This window comes from Geotrypetes seraphini, chromosome 4, assembly GCF_902459505.1.
Source record: "Geotrypetes seraphini chromosome 4, aGeoSer1.1, whole genome shotgun sequence".
Classification (NCBI taxonomy): Eukaryota; Metazoa; Chordata; class Amphibia; order Gymnophiona; family Dermophiidae; genus Geotrypetes; species Geotrypetes seraphini.
In genome coordinates, this window is record NC_047087.1 from 75,931,116 (window position 1) to 75,955,242 (window position 24,127).

The 24,127-nt window shown below is 41.3% G+C and overlaps 1 protein-coding gene across 1 annotated transcript in view; it reads left to right on the forward strand.

Annotated features, from left to right (window-relative positions):
* The first annotated feature begins 229 nt into the window (after positions 1–229).
* Positions 230–24,127, forward strand: part of VGLL3 (vestigial like family member 3) — an 87,500-nt gene continuing 63,602 nt past the window's right edge. Inside the window, 1 exon segment of the mRNA XM_033943418.1 lies at positions 230–1,832. Coding sequence (XP_033799309.1) covers positions 1,722–1,832 — 111 coding nt within the window. The 5' untranslated portion in view covers positions 230–1,721.

Genomic DNA, 24,127 nt, shown 5'->3' on the forward strand with positions numbered 1-24,127 from the left:
TTTCACTTTTTTCCTTTTGGGGTTTTGGAAGAGTTTTGATAGCCTTCCACGGAGGGAGGAAGGCCCTTTCTTCTCTTTTCTACTTTTGGTAGCAGGGACCACCAGCTTCCTGGATGTTGGAGGAGGTCTTGCCACCCGTGTCACAGCCTGCGTGACCCCATGACAATGCATAGATGCATGGTCCACCCTTGCGCTGTTCAAACTCTTCTCCTGTACGTGCGTACTGACAAAGTACATACTATCATGTAAAAAAAACCCACATACTCTTACACTGATTGCTATTTTATGAGTTTATTTACATGCATATTTGGCACATACCCCTGAAAATGATTTTATAACATTATATCCTAATCACACTACCTCTGTTTGTGTGTACAAGGTCCAGTTTCATCCCTTCCCTCATGGATTCCATCACCATTCTTTTGAACAGAGCCACTATTGAGTATATACATACTAGGATTAGCATTTCCTTCTTACTGAACCCCAGATAGGATACTCCAATCCACATCCAGCAATATCACCTTTCACAACATTCCCTAGTAGATCACTGTCCCATTCTTTCACCTTAGTCATGGACCTATAGATCACACTGGTATGAATGTGTCAGCGTTTCTTTCTGAAACTGTCCACAGCACTTCTTCCCATCTCCGTGTTCCCTGCTTTTCACATTTAATATTATTGACCTTGCACTAATATTTACAAGAGGACACTAGGTGGAAACACTTCTACATTGAACTAGCTAGTGATTATTTGATGGAATAAATGTCCTAACTCTTGGGATTTCCACTTTAAAACTCCACCTTCAGAAATCAGGCTTTTGCAGGTAACTTAACTGTCCCATATGCTACTGTATAATTTTAGGAAATTTAATGGCGCAAAACTAATTGTGGATTTGTATTTCTTATGGTAGACCTAATAAGTGACTATTTTTTTTTTTCATGGCTGAGTCGCAAAATATAGAAAAACTATTGATGAAGTGGTTCTTATTGTGATAAGAAAGTCTCCTCTTTAACTAGAGCAACTGTAAGATACTATATAATGCATGAATTTTGATATGACACAGAAAGTGAAGCAGCTGCAGAGCAAAACCTATTAATAATGAGAACGGCAAAACCTGAATCTTTGTCACAGTAACACTGTACGTAAAGACTAAATTGTAAATCGCCTGCAAACAATTTATCCCTCATCCAGGATGCCCCAAACCCTTTCTCCAGTATAAAGGGGGGGGGGGGTGGATCTTCCCACTATCTCCACTAATCAGCTGCCTACCCATCAAGATAACAATAATGATACTATACAATTTATATTTTAGAAGTTGCCCAAGGGGAGTGGCTTTGGGTGTCAGGCACGCCTTCTCCATTCTTGCCCAATGCCTTCTCAGCTCAGGGTCAAACTTTGCACCAATGGTAGCCCTGCTCCTTTTCCTCCTGCCTATGCTGTCCTGTGAAAAGTGGATGTGGTGGGAAATGAAGTCCAACCTTTTTGGTAGGGAAGGGAGTGGATTGGGCAACTGGGTTGAGGCTGATTGGCTGGGTTAGGGCATGCCCACTGCATGCTAAGTAATGGATGGGATTGGGGTCTTTGGATTGCTTGCTGGATCCTGGAGCTGTCAGGCTTCAGCTGCCGCCTCATATATAAGTGAGACGGGCAGGTAGAGAAGGAGCTGCACGGTGGAGACAGAGAGGTGGAGGAGACAGTGGCGGTGGAGTGCAGGACATGCCATGAGTTGTCTGGGTGTTATGTATCACCATCAACCTTATGGAGCACCCCAATACTTGTCTCGCCCGACGGCTGTTTGCACCCAAGTTCATCAGTGCCAAGCTGGCCAGCAGGTGAGAGAAGGGCGCAGCATCAAGTGTGTTCCGCTGTGTGATTGGAGAGGGTAGTGGGCATTGCAGTGATGTGCATGAATGTCCTAGATTCAAATCGCCACCCAGCTGGAGCAACAAATGATAATAAAATATTGGGGGCTGGGAGGGCTCGGATTTGGAGAGAGTTCCTGGTGTCAGGGGGTGGTGGCAATCCTGCTGTGCCGAGACCCCTCTGGTGCCGCTTTAGTTAACAAGCATACTGGGATTGCTTAAATGGAGAGTGTGCGGAACATCCACATTCCCAGGAATTTGGGGATCCTTCTGTTGTTTTCCACCCCAAGAAGTACAGGAAGGGAGAGTGTTCTTAGTTTTCTGCCTGATGTGTATCCTCCATGATGCATCCTTGGGTCTTGCACTTAAAGCTGGAGTTATTAAATTGGGAATCCAGAGGAAGAGGGTATCTGGATTGTAGGGAAAACTCATTAATTGCACTTGCCCAGTGGATATCAGGATAGAATTAGATTTTCTTTTCTGGGTTGGTTAGCGACGAAAATGATAAAAGGGATGGGACGTCTTCGAGGAAAGGCTAAAGTAGCTAGGGCTCTTCAACCTGAAGAAGAGACTGCTCAAGGGTGATATGATAGAGGTCTATAAAATAATGAGTGGAGTGGAAAGGGTAGATGTGAATTGCTTGTTCACTCTTTCCAAAAATTCTAGGACTAGGGGTCATAACAATGAATCTACTAAGTAATAGATTTAAAACAAATTGAAGAAAATATTTCTTCACACAACATGTAATTAAACTCTGGAATTTGTTGCCAAAGAATGTGGTGAAATCAGTTAGTGTAGCAGGGTTTAAAAAAAGATTTGGATAAATTCCTAAAATGGAAGTCTATAGGCCATTATGAGATGGCTTGGGGGGAAATCCACTGCTTATTCCTAGGATAAGCAGCATAAATTCTGTTTTACTATTTGGGATCTAGCTAGGTACTTGGAACTTGACTTGGCCACCGTTGGAAACAGGATGCTGGGTTTGATGGACCTTCAGTCTTTCCCATTATGGCAATTCTTATGTTTATATGGAGATACAAATATAGACATATGTATAATTTGATGTATTTTGTGGATGAGAATGTTTCACAGACCTATAACATTCTAAAAAGTGTAATATCATACGCAGTACATTATGCACATACTGTGGGGTCCTTTTACTAAGGTGCGCTAGATGTTGTATCACGCGCCCATTATATTCTATGGATGCATTAGCGTTTAGCGTGCACTAAAATGGCTAGCGCACCTTAGTAAAAAAAAAAAAAGGGCGGTGAATGAGCGAAAACAAATGAGACATTTTTGTGATTGTGTTGGGTTATACAATAAATTGATATACAAGTGTTTAAGCGACAAGGAAATATTTTTGAGAGATTACATTTATTTAAAAAAAAAAAGATAGTAGTAATAAGCAATTAGCAGTGTAGCAGGGCAAAAATAAATAATAAATTTAAAGGTGCTCACCAGCATGCAGGCTGGTGTAGCTGCCTGGAGCCAGTCCAGGAGTGGACCTGCAAGCGCTTGCGAACCCAAAAGTGCTCCAGTGCAGGATAAGAGCTCTGGGAATCGCAGGTGCCAGCTCTAGCCCTTTAAAACTGCTGCGGGGTGCCCGGAGGGGAGAGGAAGGAGACAGGCAGCAGCGGGAACTACGCTAATGCCACAGTTATCGCGAGAACCAATTCCTCCCATGCATCTGCAGAAGCCAGTTCCACCTGTGCATGCATGATTAGCATTCATGCCACAGGCATGTGAGAGCGGGGGAGGCAGGAGAAACCTGGATGTCATTGGCGCAATTGCGCCCAAGCCTTAGAGTCCCGGATGTCTCACTGGCATAAAAAGGGGGTACCTTGATTGGCTGATGCCCCAGAGGAAGTTGGGGGGGAGTCATGAGTAGAGTACAAAGGACCCCAGACTGTGTGGGCAGAGTGAGAAGAGTGGGCTCCTCCACGAGAGAGCTGGAGAGCTGCCCAGAAGCTGGGTTTGTGTACCAGAGCCCAGGAGTTGCAGAGAGCCCCTCAGACAGCCTGGGAGCTACAGAGACAGAGAGTCTGAGGCAGAAAGCTTGGGGGAAGCTGTACTAAATAGCAGCTGTCTCATTAAGAGCCCTAGGACTTTTATTGTGAGCTGGAAGAGAGCAGAGTTTAAGACAGCAGAGAAGATGGTAAGGACGTGGTGTGTAGCTGCTGAGTGAAAAATTATATGTCTGCTTTGGAGTGTGTGTGTGGAAAGAGTGATCAATTTTAAAATAATATTTCCTGAAAATGTTTGATTTTATGAGAAATGCTGAAAATTAAACCTGCTTATGGGCTGTTGAGCTGAGATGTGCAGTGAGGAGGCTGTGAAGGAACATACAGTTGAGTTTGTGTGAGTTGCCGACCAAGAAGTTATCTGATATCAGCTGATTCTCATGATTTATTAAGGTTTTCGGTTAAAAGTGCTCAGGTGGCGATTGTAACCATGTAAGAAAAATCTGGTTTACCTGACAGTAAAGTGCTGACATACTATTCTGTTAAACCTTGAGACTTGATTTCTTAATTGTCTGTAGTGATATCTCAAAGGAAATTGATAAGAACTTCTAAAAAAAAAAAAAACTGTACTCTATTTCAGAATTTGAACTGGATTCTTGTGACTTTTCTTGCTAAAAAAGAAGTATTAAATTCCGAGAAACAGAATTTCAATCCCTTAACTTTGTAAGACCCCTGATTCAACTCAGATTGCCTAATAATATTGGTGTTTAAAGCAAATGCTTTTTTATTTAATTTTGTATTCAGCAGTTTTTCTGCTGCAGTACTGAAGTGAACTCCTGCAGCCTTTTTGAACTACTAATCTGCTGAGACATTAACCAGCCAATACAGTTGTGTGAAGCTTGGAAAAACTGAAGCTATTTTGGGAAGCTAAAGGTTTTTTTATATATATATATTTTTTTATTTTTTTACTGAAGGTCTTAAACCTTAAGAGTCATCTCTTGGGTATAGATTCTATAATTGGGTGTCTAAAAAGATATTCTTCAGTCACACTTAGGTGCCCATTACAGAATCGTGCCTAACTAAAACATAGATGCCTATAATGTAGACCAGGGTTTTAAAAGCCTACATTATAGGTGCCTAAATACTTGAGAGAATCACACCTAATGGCACCTAAGTCCTTCTCCGCCCCTAAATACGCCTACTTTGGAGATAGGAACCATAAGATAGCACCTATCTTACATAGAATCATGCCTAAGCAGATGGGTGCCTATCACCCAAATAATTGAAGTCAATATACTAATTAAGTTAGGTGCCTAACTTTATATAATTTTCTTCTTGATGTCTTAGAATTCTTAAGAGGTTCTGAGGTACAGAGCTATGAATAAGTCAGCATTCCTGATATGAGAGCAATCTCTGTGGGAGGAAGCTATGTAGGACTGTGAGATAATTACTGAGGCGTTTCATTATTTCTGAATCAAAAATATCTTGATTATACAGATAAAGCTGAGCTTGCCCAGATATTGTGTGAATGTGTGTGTTGAAACACTGAGCTGATTTTACATCAGAAACAAAAATTTATTTTTGCTTTCATGAGAGGGCTAGCTTATGGATAAAATAATTATCTGATCTTTTGCGCACTTAGGAAATTCTAAAAAACCTACCAGTGCCTAAGTTAATTGAAGAACGCCATAAGAAATGGTGAGGTAGAAGCGCCTACTGATGCCTAATAAAAGGCACTAGAATTGTGCCTATGAAGGCACTTTAGGCTGCCAAAGTAGGTGTGGTCAACACCGGAAGTGGCGTTAGGTGGCCTAAAGCGCCTTCATACGTGCAATTCATCCAAAGATAGGCACCGAAAATTTAGGCCCGGAAAACCCTGGCCGTTTCCGGCGCCTATCTTTTCATGTAGGCACGATTCTGAAACCAGCACTGATGTGTGATTGACATGCTTTTAAGGCAGCCGCTGTTATCAGCGCTATTTACAGAATTCAGCGATTAGGGCCTCTTCTATCATGCCGAATAGTCAGTTCTTCACCGTAAATGCACTGAAGCCTATAGGGATTTAAAGGGCTTTGGTGCATTTGCTGCAGGGCACTCGCTTACATGGCTTGATAAAAGTGGCCCTTAGTTAGAAATACATGGCCTTAGCGTAAGAAATCAGTCTCTAGTTTGCATTAATTCAGGGAGGTTAGGGTTTTTCTTCCTTAAACATCCGGATAGTCAGAGGAGCTGACTTCCTTAAACATCCGGTTAGTCAGAGGAGCTGGTCCAGACAAGTGGCAGGACAACTCAGTGGTACTCAGTGCAAGAAAGCAGTGACACTGGTGAAAACAAGTTTTTTAATGCTTTATTTTGTATGCACCCACTTTTTTTCTATATTATTTAGCTTTGGGACTAAGAAACACTTTCTGGTTTAAAAGAGTTACCTAGTTAAATATTTATCTGTGGTTCTGGAAATTCTGGAACAAAGTTGGTATTAAGCTGGAAGATATGATATGTTTGCTTGAGGTTTTAAATATGATCACCAACTATAATGGTATAATCAATGTACTGTAAATTTGATCATATGTGATTAGTAAATTAGTTTTGTTATTCATGTATATTTAAATTTAATTTACCTTGTTCAAACAACATCTGATAATAATTGAACATTGTTTTTCTTTCACCCTCAATTGTTATTGTTTTTTAAGTTGCAACAAATAAAACAAATATTTTTAAATGTTTAATCTCTGTGTTGGTGGGAATTGAAGAGGAAACCAATTGAAACATCTGACCATGATTATAGCATCTCATACATTTAATTATAATTAAAATTGTAATTGCATCACATCACCACTAGGGGGTTCTACATCCGTATAGCTGCACAGATTTTATAGTTGCGGTTAAGGTCAATAGGCATTTACTTTGCTGAAAGTTAGATGTAAAATTTGGTCTCAGAAGTGAAGGTTATGCACAGAAAGATTTCTGTTCTTCACAATACAGTAGACTTTCTGTATTCTTGATATATAGCACAGCTGTAGCAGGAATGAACATGCGATTCCAGCATATTCCAAGGAAGTAGCTTCAGAGAAGCTTGTAACACTGATAACTGTGATGTTTTAAGTATGCTGACAAATCCAAGTCAGGTTCTTTCCAAATTGTGGACAGCGCTAACTTTCAATGCCTTGTCTTTCTGGACTATAAGTAATTAGATTGTACATTCTTTCATTTCTGTTTGGAGAGCTACATATTTGTACGTTAAAGAGGAAAAAAACAGCAGAAGATGTCTGCTGAGAGTGGGCTCTGAATAAGAAAGGAGGGGAGGGTGCAAAGGGGCTAATATTGATTTGGCCTTCATACAGTCATCTGGGAAACATTGGCTTGTGTCATTCCATGCGGTTTTATCATTATCTGTGAGGACTCATTTTGCCATACTTGTGAAGTGGTCCCTAATATGTATTTCTCATGTTGTGCCTTCCTGATAATTTGTAGAAAGTTTAGGATAAAGGTCTACTTTCCCCCCTCAACTTCAGCTTTTTCTTTAGGGTACATAACTTTTGACTTGATATATCTAGCAAGAGAGAGACCAGGTGAAATGTTGGTTGGTGTTTGTTTGTTTTTTTCAAATTCTGAAATAAAATTAATCTGAACCTTTAGGGAAAAAATGCATTCTATCTGAGGGTAGACCTAGAATCCTTATAAAGAGGAAATTCCTGCTTTCACTCATGATTGAAAATTACTGGTTATTTTCATAGCACACTTGTGCTGGTTTTTGAATAAATGTGACTGCAATGGCTGGGAAGGAAGAACACAATAAAAATGAAAAGGCTCTGAGCATTTTGGATTTAGGGGAAGGTTATGATTGGGCTAGAGTGTCCAAAAGTCAGGAGGAAGCTGTTAGACCAGTGTATCGCAAACTGTGTGCCGCATGAGATTTCAGGCGTGCCATGAGATGCTGGGGAGGAGGAGAGGCGCCAGCACTGGCTGACTGCCTACGGGACATGTCTCATGCGGCGAGAGGCACATCCTGTAGGCAGTCAGTTGCCAACAGCGCCTCTCCTCCTCACTGGCATCTCTCCTCTTCTTTGCACCTCTTCTTTTTCAGCGCTTCCCCCCCCTTCCCCTCCCCCACTGGCAGCTCCATGCATGTGCGGACGTTGCCATGATGATGTCACATATGTGCATGATGTTATCACAGCAAAGTTCGCTCACTTCTGGGTGCCCTTGAGCTGCGGCCGCCAGTTTAGTGTTCCGTGGCTCATAAAGTTTGCGAGAAACTATTGAAGAAGAAACATGCTCAGGCCTAGCATAATCTTTGGATAAGAGCATAATTGCCAATGAGGGTGAGGCCAAGATCTGTCTGTGGCAGTGAGGAACAGCAGGTGGTACAGGAAGTCTCAAATCTAGAGCTGTTCATTTTCCCACTCTCTCAAATTCTAGCAGTCCTTGTTCAGGATCTTGAAAAAAAACACCTCTTTTAGGGCTCTTTTTTACGAAATGATGGTTGTTTCTACCAGGGGCTGGCAAGGTAAATGTCCCAACGCTCAGAGGAATTCTATGCTGGCCCATAGTACAAACCTCTACTGCCATTTAGAAAAACCCAGCGTTAATCTTAAAATCTGGTATCTGAGAATTCTCCTACAACTGAACTTTAGTTCTCATTTACCTCCCCCCCCCCTTTTTACAAAGCCATGTTAGGCTTTTTTTTTTTTTAAATCACCAGCCACTGCGGTATTAGTTAGATTGTGAGCCTTCGGGACAGTAAGGGAATTTTTCAAGTACCTTTCTTATTTCTAATCTTAATGTATATTTTCTGTAAACCGCTTAGAACCTAACGGATGTAGCGGTATATAAGAAATAAATTACATTACATTACATTACATATTAGCGCCGACGCGCATAGAATTCCTAGGAGCATCAGAGTTATCGCTGTGACCAGCGATAAAAAAGCCTAACGCGGCTTTTGTAAAAGGCGGGAGGCTTAATGAGTTTTAATACTTTCTATTTATTCTGTAAAGAAAATTGCTTACATTTCAGCCCACTATATGGGTTTAGCAGGAAATAGCAGATTTTGGTGAATTGGAAAACTTTAAAGAATTTCCTCTTGTTATCAAGATTTGTGTAGAATGGTTGAAGCAGGATAGATCAATCTTGAAACTTTTTTTTAATCTTTTTTAATAAAACCAGAAAACTGATTGCAAACTGTTCTTGAACTCTTTTTTTTTTTCTTTAAATCCTGGGGCAACAACAATCAATTTCTTACTAAAGATTAATTTTGGGTGGCTTTCACTGCTTCCCTTCAGGTTCTACAAGAAGCTCTTCAATTTTAGGTTTTTGCATCCTTCAAGGCTTTTGGCTAATGAAATCTAGGTTACACAGAGCAGAGTCTGCTGGGAGAACTCATCCTCCAGATTAATGGGAATCTAAGCTCATTTAATTTCTTGATAGTTTTTATGGACAGAAATGGAGTAGTTGAGTTAGCTTCCAACTAATAACCTCAACAACGGTCCTATTAGTGAAATATGGATTTTGAGGCTGTTGTGGCAGAGTGTAATGAAGTGTCTGTGTACTGGAGTTGCTGCTTCTGTGAGTGATGGATTTAGCTATGGCTTTGTGAGACCTAATTTCAGCCTCCATAGAGATTTTGGTTTTAACTAGATGTATTTCTGTATGCTACACTAGAAATTGAAGAAGATGCAGCCTACGGGGTGAATGTTTCAAAGAAAACACCAGTTTTTCTGCTTGATTTTCTTCTCTTACCTGTGCTAATGCAGTAAGGATGAAACAGCCACATGTCACTCCTATTTAGTACCTGTTTATTAGTATGTCCGAGCACTTCTGCCCTGTGGCTTCTGCAGTGGTAGGGAAGTCCACTTTCAACTGGCTTCAAACTTCACTGTCATTAATCAGCACTAGGAAATGTTACCCACTGGCCAGTCATAGAAGATCTGGAGGAAGTTGGATAGTTTTGCAGTTTGTGCAACTTTTAATGTGATCCAAAATTTAAAAATAATGTTGTGTCAGTCTGGTTGTGATTCACCCTTCTGAGCCTGGCACCTGTCTTTGTAGCTTTGCATTGTTAAAGGTTAACTGATGGGTAGGGCCGAGTCAGAGGAATGAACCAGACCTAGGACTTCTGGAAAGAACAGCATTCCTAAACAAAGAATTTATCATATAGATAAGAATTTTATTTTTTCATTTCCTGAACTACTATTTCCATGTTGAAGTAGGGAGCGATCACCATACTTCCAGCAGGGTTATCTCAGAAAGTGATTATGCTTTGAATTAATGTATGAACTTGTTTACGATAAATAAGTGGGATTTAATACATTTTAAAGCAATGTAAAAATGTTTGCAAATTCTATAGCATATGGAGCAGTAGTCAGTCTAGTCTTGGCTTTGCATACTGCACGGGTGTAGATTGCAGGAATAGTGAAAACCAAAATTGATCAGGTCATTGTTGCTTAATGAAAAATTACCTAAACTTGTTTGCCTAACTTTCTTTGTGTGGAAAAGTAGCCACAAAACATATATACTTTTTGGCTAATCAAAATGACTTACTGTTTATATTTCTTCTTCCTGTCTCAGGGGAGCTTTTGTAGCAGGTGGATGAAAGTATTCATGTTTGAATAACACGTTTGCTTTTACTCATACAGCTTGAAATATTCAAAACTACTTCATTTGCAGGTTGCATGCTTTCATACCCATGGAAATGGCTTTGTATGTTGTCCTTCCACTGTATATTTAGAGTAAGTATGTGGGATGAAACCACATATCACAAGCCTCTCAGCTGTTTGTGCTCTTTACTTTGGAATTCTGTACCCCATGAATTAAGGAGCTGAGAGTTCCTACCCCAGGTTTAAAACTGGAGTCAAGGCCCAGCTCTTCTTTATGTTCCCCAAAGACTAAGATGTTGACTTGTGGTTGTCAGTTTCCCTACCTTTAGGGTTACCATATGGCTCCAAAAAAAGGAGGACGGATTGAGACATCTGGGTTTTACTTCCATTGCTTTCAATGGAAGTCTCGATCCATCCTCCTTTCACTGGAGCCATATAGTAATCCTACCTACCTACCTACCTTCTCTTCATGAATGCTTCTGGGCTGGAATGTAGTCTTCCATTGATGCCTTTCCTGCTATTAAGGGGAGAGTGTGTCGCAGTGGTTAAAGCTACAGCCTCAGCACCCTGAGGTTATGGTTTCAAACCCATGCTGCTCCTTGTGACCCTGGGCAAGTCACTTAATCCCCCCCATTGTCCCATGTACATTAGATAGATTGTAAGCCCAGTGGGACAGACAGGGAAAATGCTTGAGTACCTGAATAAACTCATGTAAACCATTCTGAGCTCTCTTGGGAGAACTGTATAGAAAATTTAATAAATAAATCTAATGAGTGTGTCATATATGTTAACTTTTTAATGTGTTCACTTTTCTGGTATTTTTCAAGTTTTGAGGTACTTAGTTATCTTGTAAATTATTGTAATACTAGTATTTTAGCCCGTTACATTAACGGGTGCTAGAATATATGTCTGTCTGTCTGTTTTTATTTCCGTCTCTCTCTCTCTGTCCTGCTGTCTTTTTCTGTCTGTCTCTCTCCCTGGCCCCCTTTATATGTCTGTCTTTCTGTGTCTCTCCCTGTCCCTGTGTCTTTCTTCTTTTCTTTCTGTCTCCCTTCCTCTCCCTGGTGGTAGAATATATGTCTGTCTTTCTTTCTGTTTCTCTCCATACCCCTGTCTTTTTCTTTCTGTCTCTCTTCCTCCCGCTGTCTTTCTTTCTGTCTCTCTCCCTCCCTGGCCCCCTTTGTCTGTCTGTCTTTCTGTCTCTCTCCCTGTCCCTGTACCTGTGTCTTTCTTCCTATCTCCTTCCCTACTTCCCTGTCCAGCAGCCGCAGCATTCCCTCTCCCTCTATTTACCGCGAGAGGAGCCTGCACGGACCTAACAGCCCGAGCCCCTAGCAGTGTAACTTCCCGGTGGCTCCTCTCACGATCGCCGCCTTCTCCGACGCAGGAGCAGCTCTTGAGAGGAGCCGCTGCAGCGTCTTTGAGAAGTTGAAAGAAACTTCGGCCCATCTCCGTGCTCGGCCGCGGCGGGCTACAGTTGCCGCGGCCTGCAGCCGCCGACAGCCACCGCGGCCGACATCCGCCTTGCCGTATTATTTTTTTAGTTGAAAGATGCGGCGGTGGCTCCTTTCATGATCCCCACCTGCATCGAAAGTCCGACGCAGGCAGGGATCGTGAGAGTAGCCACCGCTGCGTCTTTCAAAGAACCGTAAGCCACGCATGCGCACTTCCTATGGGTCGCTACAGCTCACGGAAAACGGACCCACGCGATGGGAGTGCGCATGCGCGGCCTAGCATTTTATTATATTAGATGTAAAGCAAATGACAGTATGGCAAATAATATATAAATTTAAAATAAATAAATGCTCAGTGGATCTATCTGCCTAAAATTTGAGCTAACTGGACAGACCACAAATTTCTCCTCTGCTGATCAAGTGCCACTTACTACCTGTACAAAATTTATCACCACACAGAGATAAGGTTGGGGGTGTTCCTGGGGTGTAACAAAGTTTTGTTCTTGCCACTGATGTTCAGCACTGGCCAGGTAAAAGGGCGTTAGAACCTTAGCACATCTTAACATGGGACTTTCCTGTGCTAGGCCCAGATTCAACACGGCACAATTAAAGGCAATTTTTAATACATTTTTTTTCTGGACTTACATTAGTGCATGTTACCTGTAAATGTTATGTACATAAAACAACAAAAAAGACCAAACCCTGCATAGAAAGTCCAATATCAAATAACATCAGTAGGGGTGGTCCATGGATTCATCTTTACAATTTACTTTTTCTGTTTTGTAGGATAGCTAGTTGTTATTATCTGGTGGTTAGTGAGATATGGTTTTGTTTGTGCAGTCATATAATTAGGCCTTTGAGCCTTTTTAATCATGATTGTTTTTATTAAAGGAGTACTGGCCTTTCTTCCTTGGGCTCCTTGTTTTCTATTTTGTAGAATATGCATAATAATAATAATAATAACAACTTTATTTTTGTATACCGCCATTCCCAGAGAGTTCTAGGCGGTTCACAGCAATTAATTAAGATTACAAACAGTGAAAAAAAAGCATTGGAATTACAATACTATAAGTGTACAATAGTAAGGTAAAAAAGTTTATTTACAGGAAAAACTGGTCGTTGACAGTTAAATTGGTTTGGTGGGCACAATAAGAGGGGACGGTGGAGGTTCAGGTGGATTGAGGGGTATTAAGGAGGTGAGAGTGTGTTAGGGGTTCTGTTCGTGGAATAAGTGAGTTTTGAGTTTTTTTCTGAAGTCAAGGTAAGAGGGGGCGTCAAGTACAATTTGGGCAAGCCATGAGTTTAGTTTGGCTGCCTGGAAGGAGAAGGTTTTATCTAGGAACCTTTTGAGGTGACACAATTTTAGGGGGGGGGAAGGCAAACAGATGAATTCTGCGAGAGTTCGTATTGTTGTGATTTAGCTTGAAGTGAGGGTTGAGGTAGCTTGGAGATAGACCAAATATAGTTTTGTAGCAGAGGCATGCGAATTTGAATAGGACTCTGGATTCAAATGGCAGGCAGTGCAGTTTATGGTAGAAAGGGGTGATGTGTTCCCGTTTGTTTAAGCCAAATATAAGGCGGACGGCGGTGTTCTGAATTAGTTTTAGTCTCATAGTGTTTATCTTCGTGGAGCCTAGATAGATGATGTTGCAATAATCCAGGATGCTGAGAATGGAGGATTGTACTAATAGGCAGAAAGAGTTGTCATCGAAGTATTTTTTTTATGGTGTGGAGTTTCCAGAGCACCGAGAAGCTTTTCCTAATGGTAAGATCAGTGTGTTTCTCAAGGGATAGGTGTTTGTCTAGGGTGACTCCCAGTATTTTTAGGGTTTGTTCTAGGGGGAAGTCCGATCCATTCACTTGGATTGAGGTATCTTTGATTTTGTCGTTGGGGGTGGCCAGGAAGAATTTGGTTTTGTCAGAGTTTAGTTTTAATCTATAGGATAGCATCCAGAGTTCTATCTGCCTGAGTAAGTTTGATAGTGAGTTGAGTAGCTCTAGAGTGAAACTGGTTAGTGGGATGATTATCGTGATATCATCTGCATAAATGAAGAATTTAAGATTGAGGCTTTGTAGGAGGTTTCCCAGGGAGACGAGATAGACGTTGAACAGGGTGGGGGACAGGGGTGAGCTCTGGGGAACTCCACAGGAATTGGCCCAGCTGTGGGAGAGAGAGTCATTCTTGATAACCTTGTATGATCTATTTCTAAGGAACCCTTGGAACCAGTTGAGAACCTGGCCGGAGATGCCGATGTGTGCAAGGCAGTCTAGGAGAATAGTGTGATCGATTAGGTCGAGGGCACTGCTTAGGTCAAGTTGCAAGATCAGGGCGCTGGAACCCTGGCTGAAGAGAGAGTGCAGGTGGTCAAGTAGAGAGGCTATGATGGTTTTGGTGCTATGGCCAGAGTGAAAGCCCGATTGGTTGCCGTGTAAGATGTTGAATTTGTCCAGATATGTGGTGAGTTCTGCATTTACCGCTCCTTCTGCATTTACCGCCCATAGTCGATTCCTACTCACGGTTATTTGTTGATGATCTGTAAAAAGTTAACATGGGAGCACTTTAGGGCCAGGTTCTAAAAAGGATACCTATGTTAAGCACTGCTAGGGCCCTGTGTTGTTGTTTTTTTTTAAATTGGTTTAATTGGCTTGGTAATTGGCCATGCCACTGTTTAGCCAATCACACAAAAAAATTAGCAATTAAGATTTTGGCACATAAGTGGAGGTGTCCTCTGATGCCTACCTGAAAAGTAGACGTGGTTAGGCGTGGAGAATAGGTGTGGTTGAATAAGGCGTCACTATTGCCTAGATTCACTAAACTCACCGGTCTCGATCACTGTTGGCCGAGTTCAGCCGGGCGACCGATTCACTGCAGAATCCTCATGCAAATTATCTGATCGGACACACGCCCCACAGATAGCTGCAGAGCGATCGTGATGCACGTGCAGACCACACTGGTTGTCTATAGATGTGATCTGCGCATGTGCTTGCTCTCTGCACAAGCGAGGTGAAAACTAAGGGGGAGGAGTGGCTGCATTTTACTTGCTGGCCCCACGAGTGGACATTCAAAGCCCTAAGGTGTAGTATATGTGGCAAGAAGCATAAACTAAACTAAACCTTAAGTTTATATACTGCATCCTCTCCATAAAGATAGAGCTCGGCACGGTTTACAGGTACTTTAATAAATGAGGGAAGAACATAATAAGAATTAGTGGTTATAAAGAGGGTAGAGAAAAGCCAGGTTTTCAGATGCTTTCGGAATAATTGGAAGGAGCCCAGATTCCGCAGCAGGGCAGGCAGGTTATTCCAAAGCTCAGTGATTTTGAAGAAAATAGATTTTCCTAATTTTCCTGTTTAGATGACGCCTTTTAACAAGGGGAAAGATAGTTTAAGTTTTTGGGTGGATCTCGTAATGTCAGGACTCGAAGAATTCCAAGATAGTGGAATTAGGGGAGGAAGAATGCCATGTAGCATCTTGAATGTTAGGCAGGTACATTTAAAGTGAACCCTAGAAATCACTAGAAGCCAGTGAAGTTTTGACAGAAGCGGGGAAACATGATCGAATTTACTTTATTGCGAAGATCAACCTAGCCGCAGTGTTCTGGATCCGCTGAAGTCTTTGAAGACTTTTCTTGGTTAGACTTAGATAGATGGAGTTACAATAGTCCAGTCTGGAAAGAATAATTGATTGTACAAAGACAGCAAAATGTTTGCTGGCAGAAGCAGGATCTCACTTTTCTCAACATGTGAAGACTAAAAAAACATTTTTTTATCAGAGAGTTGAGATGGCCATTGAAGGAAAGTGTAGAGTCAATAATGATGTCCAAAACTTTGCTTGAGAATTCAATCTGCAGTGTGAGACCAGAAGGTAGTGAAATGAGCATGGGTAGCTGATCTAATTTTGGGCCAAGTCAAAGTAGTTTTGTTTTGGACTCATTCGGCTTCATTTATACAGTGAGGGCCCAGGATTGGAGTTTCGTTATGCAAGCTGTTATATTTTCAGAGAGGTTAGTGAGGTTCAAATCTATCTCAAGAAGGACAAGGATGTCATCTGCATATGTATATAGTGTTTCGAAGGGAGATAGAAGGAAGAGATTCAAAGAAGACATATAGATGTTCAAAAGAATAGGAAAAGAATAGGGGACAGAGGTGATCCCTGCGGGACACAACATAACAGTCTCCATGGAGAAGACATGGTGCCATTCATGTTAGTGTAAGAGCAGGATCGTAAAAATTTTAAGAACCAGTCTAAGACTTGTGGAATCAATGCCTATCTCAGAAAGTTGATAAATTAGGATATCGTGGTGGACAACATCAAAGGCCGCAGTTAGATTGAATTGTAGTAGGATAGCAAACTTATTACAAGATTGAAGTTGTTGAACCTTTGAGATTAATGAGGCCAGTAGGGATTCGATGCTGAAATTGGGTCTGAAGCCATATTGGCAAGGTAATAGAATGGAGAATCTCTCTAAGTAAGATGAGAGCTGAGTGGATTTAATAGCCTCAAGCATTGTGGTCAGGAGAGGAATATTTGCTATAGGACGATAACTAGAAGGGGAGGATGGGTCTAGATCAGCTTTTTGCAGTAATGGGGTCAGGACAATGTGTCCCATATCTACGGAAAATAGGCCTGATAGTAAGGCAGAGTTGATAAGTCTGGTGAGAGATGAAATAGCCTGCGCGGGAATTTTCTCGTATAGGTAACAAGGAAATGGGTCCAGGGCACATTTGCAGGATCTTAATTTGTGGCACAGTTAGAGACCTGGGCTTCAGATACATGCTCAAAGACTGTCCAGGATCTGTCTACTGGGATAGGGTTAGTGTTGCTGGGCAACAGAGAATTGTAAGTGACTGCTGATGGAAAAGAGCTTCTTATAGTAGCAACCATTTCATTGAAGAATTTTGCTAGGTTGTCTGCTGCTAGAGAGGAGAATAGGGGAGTTGTTTTTAGAGGTTAAGGAGCGCCAGATGTTAAACAATGTATTACTCTGGTTATTGGATCTGGTGATTTTATCACCGTAGAAATTCTTCCTTGCTTATTTTAGTACTGTATTATAGAACTTAATACTGTCCCTCTAAGACTGTCTATCTGTGGGGGATTTAGATTTTTTATTCCATTTACGCTCCAGTACTCGGCATTTCTGCTTCAGTTCTCTGTGGTACAGAAGATACTAGGGGGCCTTATGGGAGTAGGAGACTGTTTTAGTAGATAGAGGAGCGAGAGAGCAGTATGTAGTCTCAGAGAGGTTTCTGGGGTATCAGGTTTAGGACAGAAGGAAAACTGGTTCAGAAATTGGGTCCAGAGCTGTTCACTCACAATTTTTTTTGGTAATATATTTTGTGGCACGGGGTTAAACCCCAAGGTGAGACATGAAAATAGGGAGACAGAAAATACCTAGAAAATGGTAGGACCAAGGGACATGTTCCCAACGGACACCTTTAGAGTTTTGTAGTCCGTAAGGTCAAGGAAACTAATGATGTCTAGAGTGTGCCCCTTTTCATGGGCTCAGGAGAGGGAAAGCCCAGAAAAGTGAGAAAGTTGTTGAATTCAATCGCATCCTTGCTGGTGTTATCGTCAAGGTGGAGATTGATATCACCAATAATCAGTAATCTTTGAAATTTTAGGAAAGCGCTTGTTATGGTCTCGAAAATGAGTTCAGAGGATTTATTCCAAGGGATTGGTGGATGATATAGTAGCAAAATGTCCAATGTGTGATAATGGAGCTTGACTGAAGCTAGCATATATTCTAGTGGTGTGTCACTACCCTTTTTGAGGAGCTGACTGTCAAAGAATGATATGTAGAGAAGTGCCAGGCCTCCTCCTTTCCGTCTATTTCTGGAAGAGAAGAGGCCTTGATAGCCATGGGAACAGAGTTCATTTTGTGTAAATAAATCATGTTTTACGATCCATGATTCTGTAATGCACAAGAATCCAGGATCAGAATCTCCTAGTAAATCATTTAATATTTGAGTCTTGTTGCATGCTGATCTGGCATTGCAATATAGTGTCGGGACTGGAGTGAGGGAGTCAGAGACAAGGCTGGACAAATTGGCAGTAGGTACAGGCTTTAAAGAAGCATAGACAACACCTTGAGGGTTTTTTTTAAAGGGGTAATTTCTGGTGCACACCTTCATGGGGATTCTGAGGCCAGTGCAGATCTCACTAACATTAGTAGATTCAAATAAATTGGGGGAGAGAGGTTTCGTGTAGTGAGTGGTGTTGAGAAACGAGCAGAGTAAGAGAAGAAGGAACCAAGGAGGTTTTTGTTTTTTTAGTTTGGGGAGCGGTCTGGTCCGCTGAGCCCTTAGGAGGGCTGGAAGGTGAGCTGGGAGAAGAAGGGGGGTGGCCTTGTCCGCTGAGCCCTTAAGAGGGCTGGAAAGGCGGATCGGGTAATGAGAGAGGTGGCTTGGTCTGCTGAGCTCTTAAGAGGGCTGGAAGGCAGACCAGGTGAAGAAACGGCTGCTGGGGGGCGGGGCTATCCATCGAACATGATCTGCCCTCCAGTGCAGTGAAGGGGGATAACTCGATTTTCCTTCCCCTTCACTGTGCTGCATCTGGGGATGGGTTGGTCTGCTGAGCCCTTAAGAGGGCTGGAAGGCAGACCAGGTGAAGAAACAGCTGCTGGGGGTGGGGCTAACCACCAAACACGCTCTTCCCTCCAGTGCAGTGAAGGGGGATGATTCAATATCCCTTCCCCTTCACTGTGCTGCGTCTGGAGATGGCCTGGTCTGCTGAGCCAGACTACGGAACAGAACATGCCAGATTTTAAACCCGCAGATTAAAACCACAGGCTCGTACTGCGCTTTTTACACAATATATTAAAAGGGAGGAGTATGCATATGTACAGTTTTATTTTTTATTTTGATGGGGGGGGGGGGGGTTGGTACTGGGATTTCAGGGTGGCAGACAGCAGGAGAGTCAGCAAGGACAGTAAGCGACTGGTCCTCAGCAGTCGCTTCATTTTGGATTGTCAAACCTAATCGTTGTTCCTTCTGTTTAGTGAATCGATGGCTTCCTACTTATGCATGCCATTTCCCCTCATTTGCATAGGCGGATCGGATCAGATCGGGTGGGAGATTTATCGTCCAGAAGGTTAGTGAATCGGGTCGGGGAACGCTCGCAGCTGGTCGGGACATGATCGGTGTGCTTAGTGAATCTAGCCCTAGGTGTCCGAGTTAGGTAAAACCTGGCCTAATGTACAGGCACCTACCTCTAGGACGCCTAAGTACGTGTAGGCACCACTAGGCAGGATTCTGTGAGTGGTGCCTAGCAGTTGATAACTACGCCGAGAGGCGCCTACAATGTAGGCGCGCATAAGTTCCATTTATTAGAATCTAGCCCTTACTGCCTTCTAACTTACGCTAGACAGCATATGCTGATGAGCGTGCTAGCTGGTTAATTCTTCCACACCCATTTCTGCTTATGACACATCCCTTCAAGAAGTACAGTTAAATTGTTAACGCACAAATTAGTATGCTAACAGGCAAAATACATTACATTACATTAGGGATTTCTATTCTACCATTACCTTGCAGTTCAAGGTGGATTACAAATGTATTGTCAGGACATTAGAAGTATTTAGGGAGTAGTTTGTATATTTCTTTGAGTTGCTAAGGATTACATCTGAATTGTCATGGTATTAGAAGTACATATGGAGTAGTTGCAGGTGATGCTTGGGACATTTCTGATTGAGTTAGTTCAGTTTTATGTGTTTTTTGAATAGAAGAGTTTTTATTTCTTTTTTGAAGGTTTTGTAGTGTGTGGTTGAGGTCAATAGGTTGTAGAGTTGGAGGTCGAGTGTTGCAGCTGGAGTGGCTAGGAGGATGTCGTACAGTTTTTTTCTTTTGACGTTTTTGGTTGGAGGGTGTGTGAATGGTACATGGGTTCTTCTATGTCTGGTTGAAGTGGATTGAATTAGTTGATTGTTCCAATAGGCTGGGCTGTCTCCATTTATTGCTTTAAATAGTAGGCAGTAAAATTTGAAGAGGCTATAAACAAGCCCAAAGTTGGCTAACCCAAGTGGTATAAATAAACAATATAGCGCAATATATTATATACTCCTCTCAATTGGAGAAGTGCATTTAGCATTCATCCACCATAAACTCTTTACTATTCAGGAAAAGGCCTCAGAATTGGAGCCTATGCGCAGTTGTGTCATAGACTGAGGTGATCAGCGTAGATTTTTTTGGCTACATGCTCCAGTCATTGGTCGAAAAACCTGATAATGTTACAACTATTTTTAAAATATTTTTCTTTTTCTTTTTCAGAAGTAGTGTAGTTATTGTTATTATATTTTTCTTCTGTTTTACTACTACGTCCCTATTATAAGTTATCTATAACACCACTATCTGATGCCCCGGTGTTGCACGGGTATTTAATTATAGCAATAACACTATAAATGGTTTCGTTCAAGCCGTTTTTGCGTTGGCATCTTTTTACATTTTTTCCATTGACATGAATGGGTGAAATCTGATTTTCTGTTTGTAGCTCCGCCCACGTATGCAGGTGGGCCGCGAGACCCCCAGAACATATCACCCCAGGTAGTGAGGGATCTGCATACCAAGTTTCGTTCAAATCGGGCAAGCCGTTTTTGCGTTGGCAGCTTTTTACATTTTTTCCATTGACATGAATGGGTGAAATCTGATTTTCTGTTTGTAGCTCCGCCCACATGTGCAGGTGGGCCGCGAGACCCCCAGAACATAACACCCCAGGTAGTGAGGGATTTGCATACCAAGTTTCGTTCAAATTGGACAAGACGTTTTTGCGTTGGTAGCTTTTTACATTTTTTCCATTGACATGAATGGGTGAAATCTGATTTTCTGTTTGTAGCTCCGCCCACGTGTGCAGGTGGGCCGCGAGACCCCCAGAACATATCACCCCAGGTAGTGAGGGATCAGCATACCAAGTTTCGTTCAAATCGGGCAAGCCGTTTTTGCGTTGGCAGCTTTTTACATTTTTTCCATTGACATGAATGGGTGAAATCTGATTTTATGTTTGTAGCTCCGCCCACGTGTGCAGGTGGGCCGCGAGACCCCCAGAACATATCATCCCAGGCATACCAAGTTTCGTTCAAATCGGTCAAGCCGTTTTTGCGTGATCGCGGCACATAAACACACACACACACATACATACATACACACATACATACCTCCGATTTTATATATATAAATTCACTGTTTTTCACCATTTCTTTAGACCACTTTTTTAAAAAAAATCAATTTTTTCCCCCAAATATGCACCTATCCATCTACTGAAAAACATTGACATCTGAAGTACTTATCTTAAGCACTGCTTGTTCTTAAAGAATGCCAACATGGCCAGCATTTCGCGGAGTTTATTCTTATCCGCTGTTTCAGGGCCAGTGTTAGGGCATTAGAATAGATTTCTGTTACATTCTGTCAAGGGTAACAGTTGGTGATGATTCAGCCCCCCCCCCCCCCCACCTTATCTCTTCTTCTAGTGGCTATAATTTTAAATCTTCGGTGTGCAGGGTATGTTCGTTTCTTTCTTCCTTCTTTCCTTTCTCCTTTCCCCTCACCAACCCCCCAGCAGGACCCTACAGCACAATCTCTTTAGCTCTGGATTCTCCCACACCTGTCCCATCCTGGTTGCTGTTATTTTAAATGTTCCAGCTGCTGCATAATAGCATCCACGAGATGAGCATTCTCGTGGCTAATGCATTGCATTGGTTATTGAGCAGACCAATATAATTGTGTTTCGTGGTAATGCTAAATATACAGTATATATATTAATTTATAGGATATGTATTCACTACTATTAGTCAGTTTCTAGGCGTATTATAGAATAGTAATCAGGTATTTTTTCCTATATGTCCTGCCAGGCTCACAATTTAGCTGGACCTGGGGCAATTGCAAGTTAAGTGACTACAGTACATTACTGTATTTATTTTTCAGCACCATTGTGTGTAATATTTTTGTTTAAGAGTGTTACTGTACTTCTAAAGGTAAGAAAACCATGGTGCATTGCATTGGTTAATTCGATTGATTGCTTGCTATGGTTGTGCAATACCGTACATGCATCTATTTTCTAGCACTGTTCTATGCAATTATTTTGTTTATAAATGTTACAATACTTCTATAAATAATGCTGCAAATAAAAAAATAGGTTTGCAACATTCTAAATGTTCTACTATATTTTTTGTCAAATAATGTCCCATGCAGGAACCTAACCCTATTTTTCTTATAGGATCCATTATTCACTTTACATGGTTTTGAGGCACAAAATGTACTGGTGGAACCTAATCTCTATTTTCCCATAGATGCAGCATTTTGTTATTCATGATTTCATGACTCAAGGACTTTCCTGAGAATAACAAGAACGGACTGTATATATATTTTACACATATTCGCCCAAATTTTGTAAAGCCCTCCTTAATTGATTGATAGGTTAAATTGGTGCCAATAATTGATACTTAACAACTGATAATGGACATTAATTGAATATTAAATGCAGAACTTGGTAGGTGTGATTCTATAAAAGTTAGGCACATTGTCCAAAGTGCCTATCGTCAAAAAGTGGGCATGGTTAGGGGCCGATCATGGGTGTTTTTTTAGCTGTGTGCACATCAGCCCATATTCTATAATTATAAGTATAACTTAGGCATAGGCATTTAGGCCAAGAAAACCCTGGCGTAAATAGGGTCTGCCTAAATGTTAGGACACATTATGACACCTAATGCACTAGTTGGCATTAATTATTTTTAAGTGACGTGTAAAATCACACCCATTCTATATGTATCTGTTATATTATATTACATTACATTATATTACATTACAGATTTCTATTCTGCCATTACCTTTCGGTTCAAAGCGGATTACAAAAAGAGTTATGGATGAAGGGTTACAACGTTAGATCAGAGAAGGTTTCCAAGAGAGAGAAAAGTAGGATCTGGGGTTAGGGAGGGGATGGTAAGAGGGGGGAAGCTTTATCATGGTATTAAGCTTTATTAAGGGATTTCTTGAAGAGTATAGTTTTTATTTCCTTTCTGAACATCTTGTAATCTGGGGTTGTTGTCAGTAGGTTGGAGACTTGGTTGTCTATCTTCGCTGCCTGAGTGGCCAGTAGGCCGTCGTATAGTTTTTTCCATTTTACTTCTTTGATTGGGGGGTAAGTGAATGGGGTGTGTGTTTTTCTATGCCTGGTAGGGGTGGTTTGGATGAGGTGTTCATTTAGGCAGATTGGGCTGTCTCCATTTATAGTTTTAAATGGTATACAGTAGAATTTAAATTGTATTCTTTCCTGGATTGGAAGCCAATGAGAATTGATGAATGCCTCAGTAATGTGATCATGTTTTTTCAATGAGTACACGAGTCTCAGAGCTGTATTCTGAATTGTCTGTAGTTGTTTAATCATTATTGCAGGGCAGGGGAGGTAGAGGATGTTGCAATAGTCTAGGATACTTAGGATTAGAGATTGTACTAGGAGCTGAAATTGTGTTTTTTCGAAGAATTTTCGAACTTGTCTAAGGTTTCTCATAACTGCGAAAGATTTCTGTATTACTTAGCTTTATGAAAAGTTTGGGGTCCCAACGTGGCCCTGTTTCGTTTTCCTTCTTCAGGAGACCCAATTGTAAAAGTACTAAGAGTCCTTTAAAGCTTTAAATAACTATTTTGAATTGGTGATGTAAACACATCACTGCTGGAAACAGCTACCAATATGGGAGGTTTCAACTGCCAGGTTTTAAGTGGTACATCCTGAAGAAGAAAAACGAAACAGGGCCACAAAATCATACAAAATCATTGAATATTTTAATTCATTCTCTTGTAGTCTCCAAACTAGATTACTGTAATGCATTACTTATAGGCTTACCACAGAAAGAACTTAAGCGACTACAAATAGTCCAGAACGCCGCTGTTAAATTAATTTATAAAGCCAAAAAATTCGATCATGTCTCACCCCTACTTAAGAAAGCCCACTGGCTACCAGTAGCGCATCGAATAATATTCAAACAATGTTTACTCATCTTTAAAGCCTTAGAACATAAAACTCCAGCCTTTATATTTAGACTTTTAATACCTTATACTACTTCTAGATCTCTTAGATCTCAAGACCAGCAACTACTAGTAATTCCTTCACTAAAAGTTATTAACACAAGGCGTAACACAATTTTTTCCATAACAGCCCCTCAATCTTGGAACAATCTTCCACTGTACCTAAGACAGGAAAAAAACTTAGCAAAATTTAAGTCTGAACTTAAAAGTTTTCTATATATAGATGCCTTTAATGACTGTAA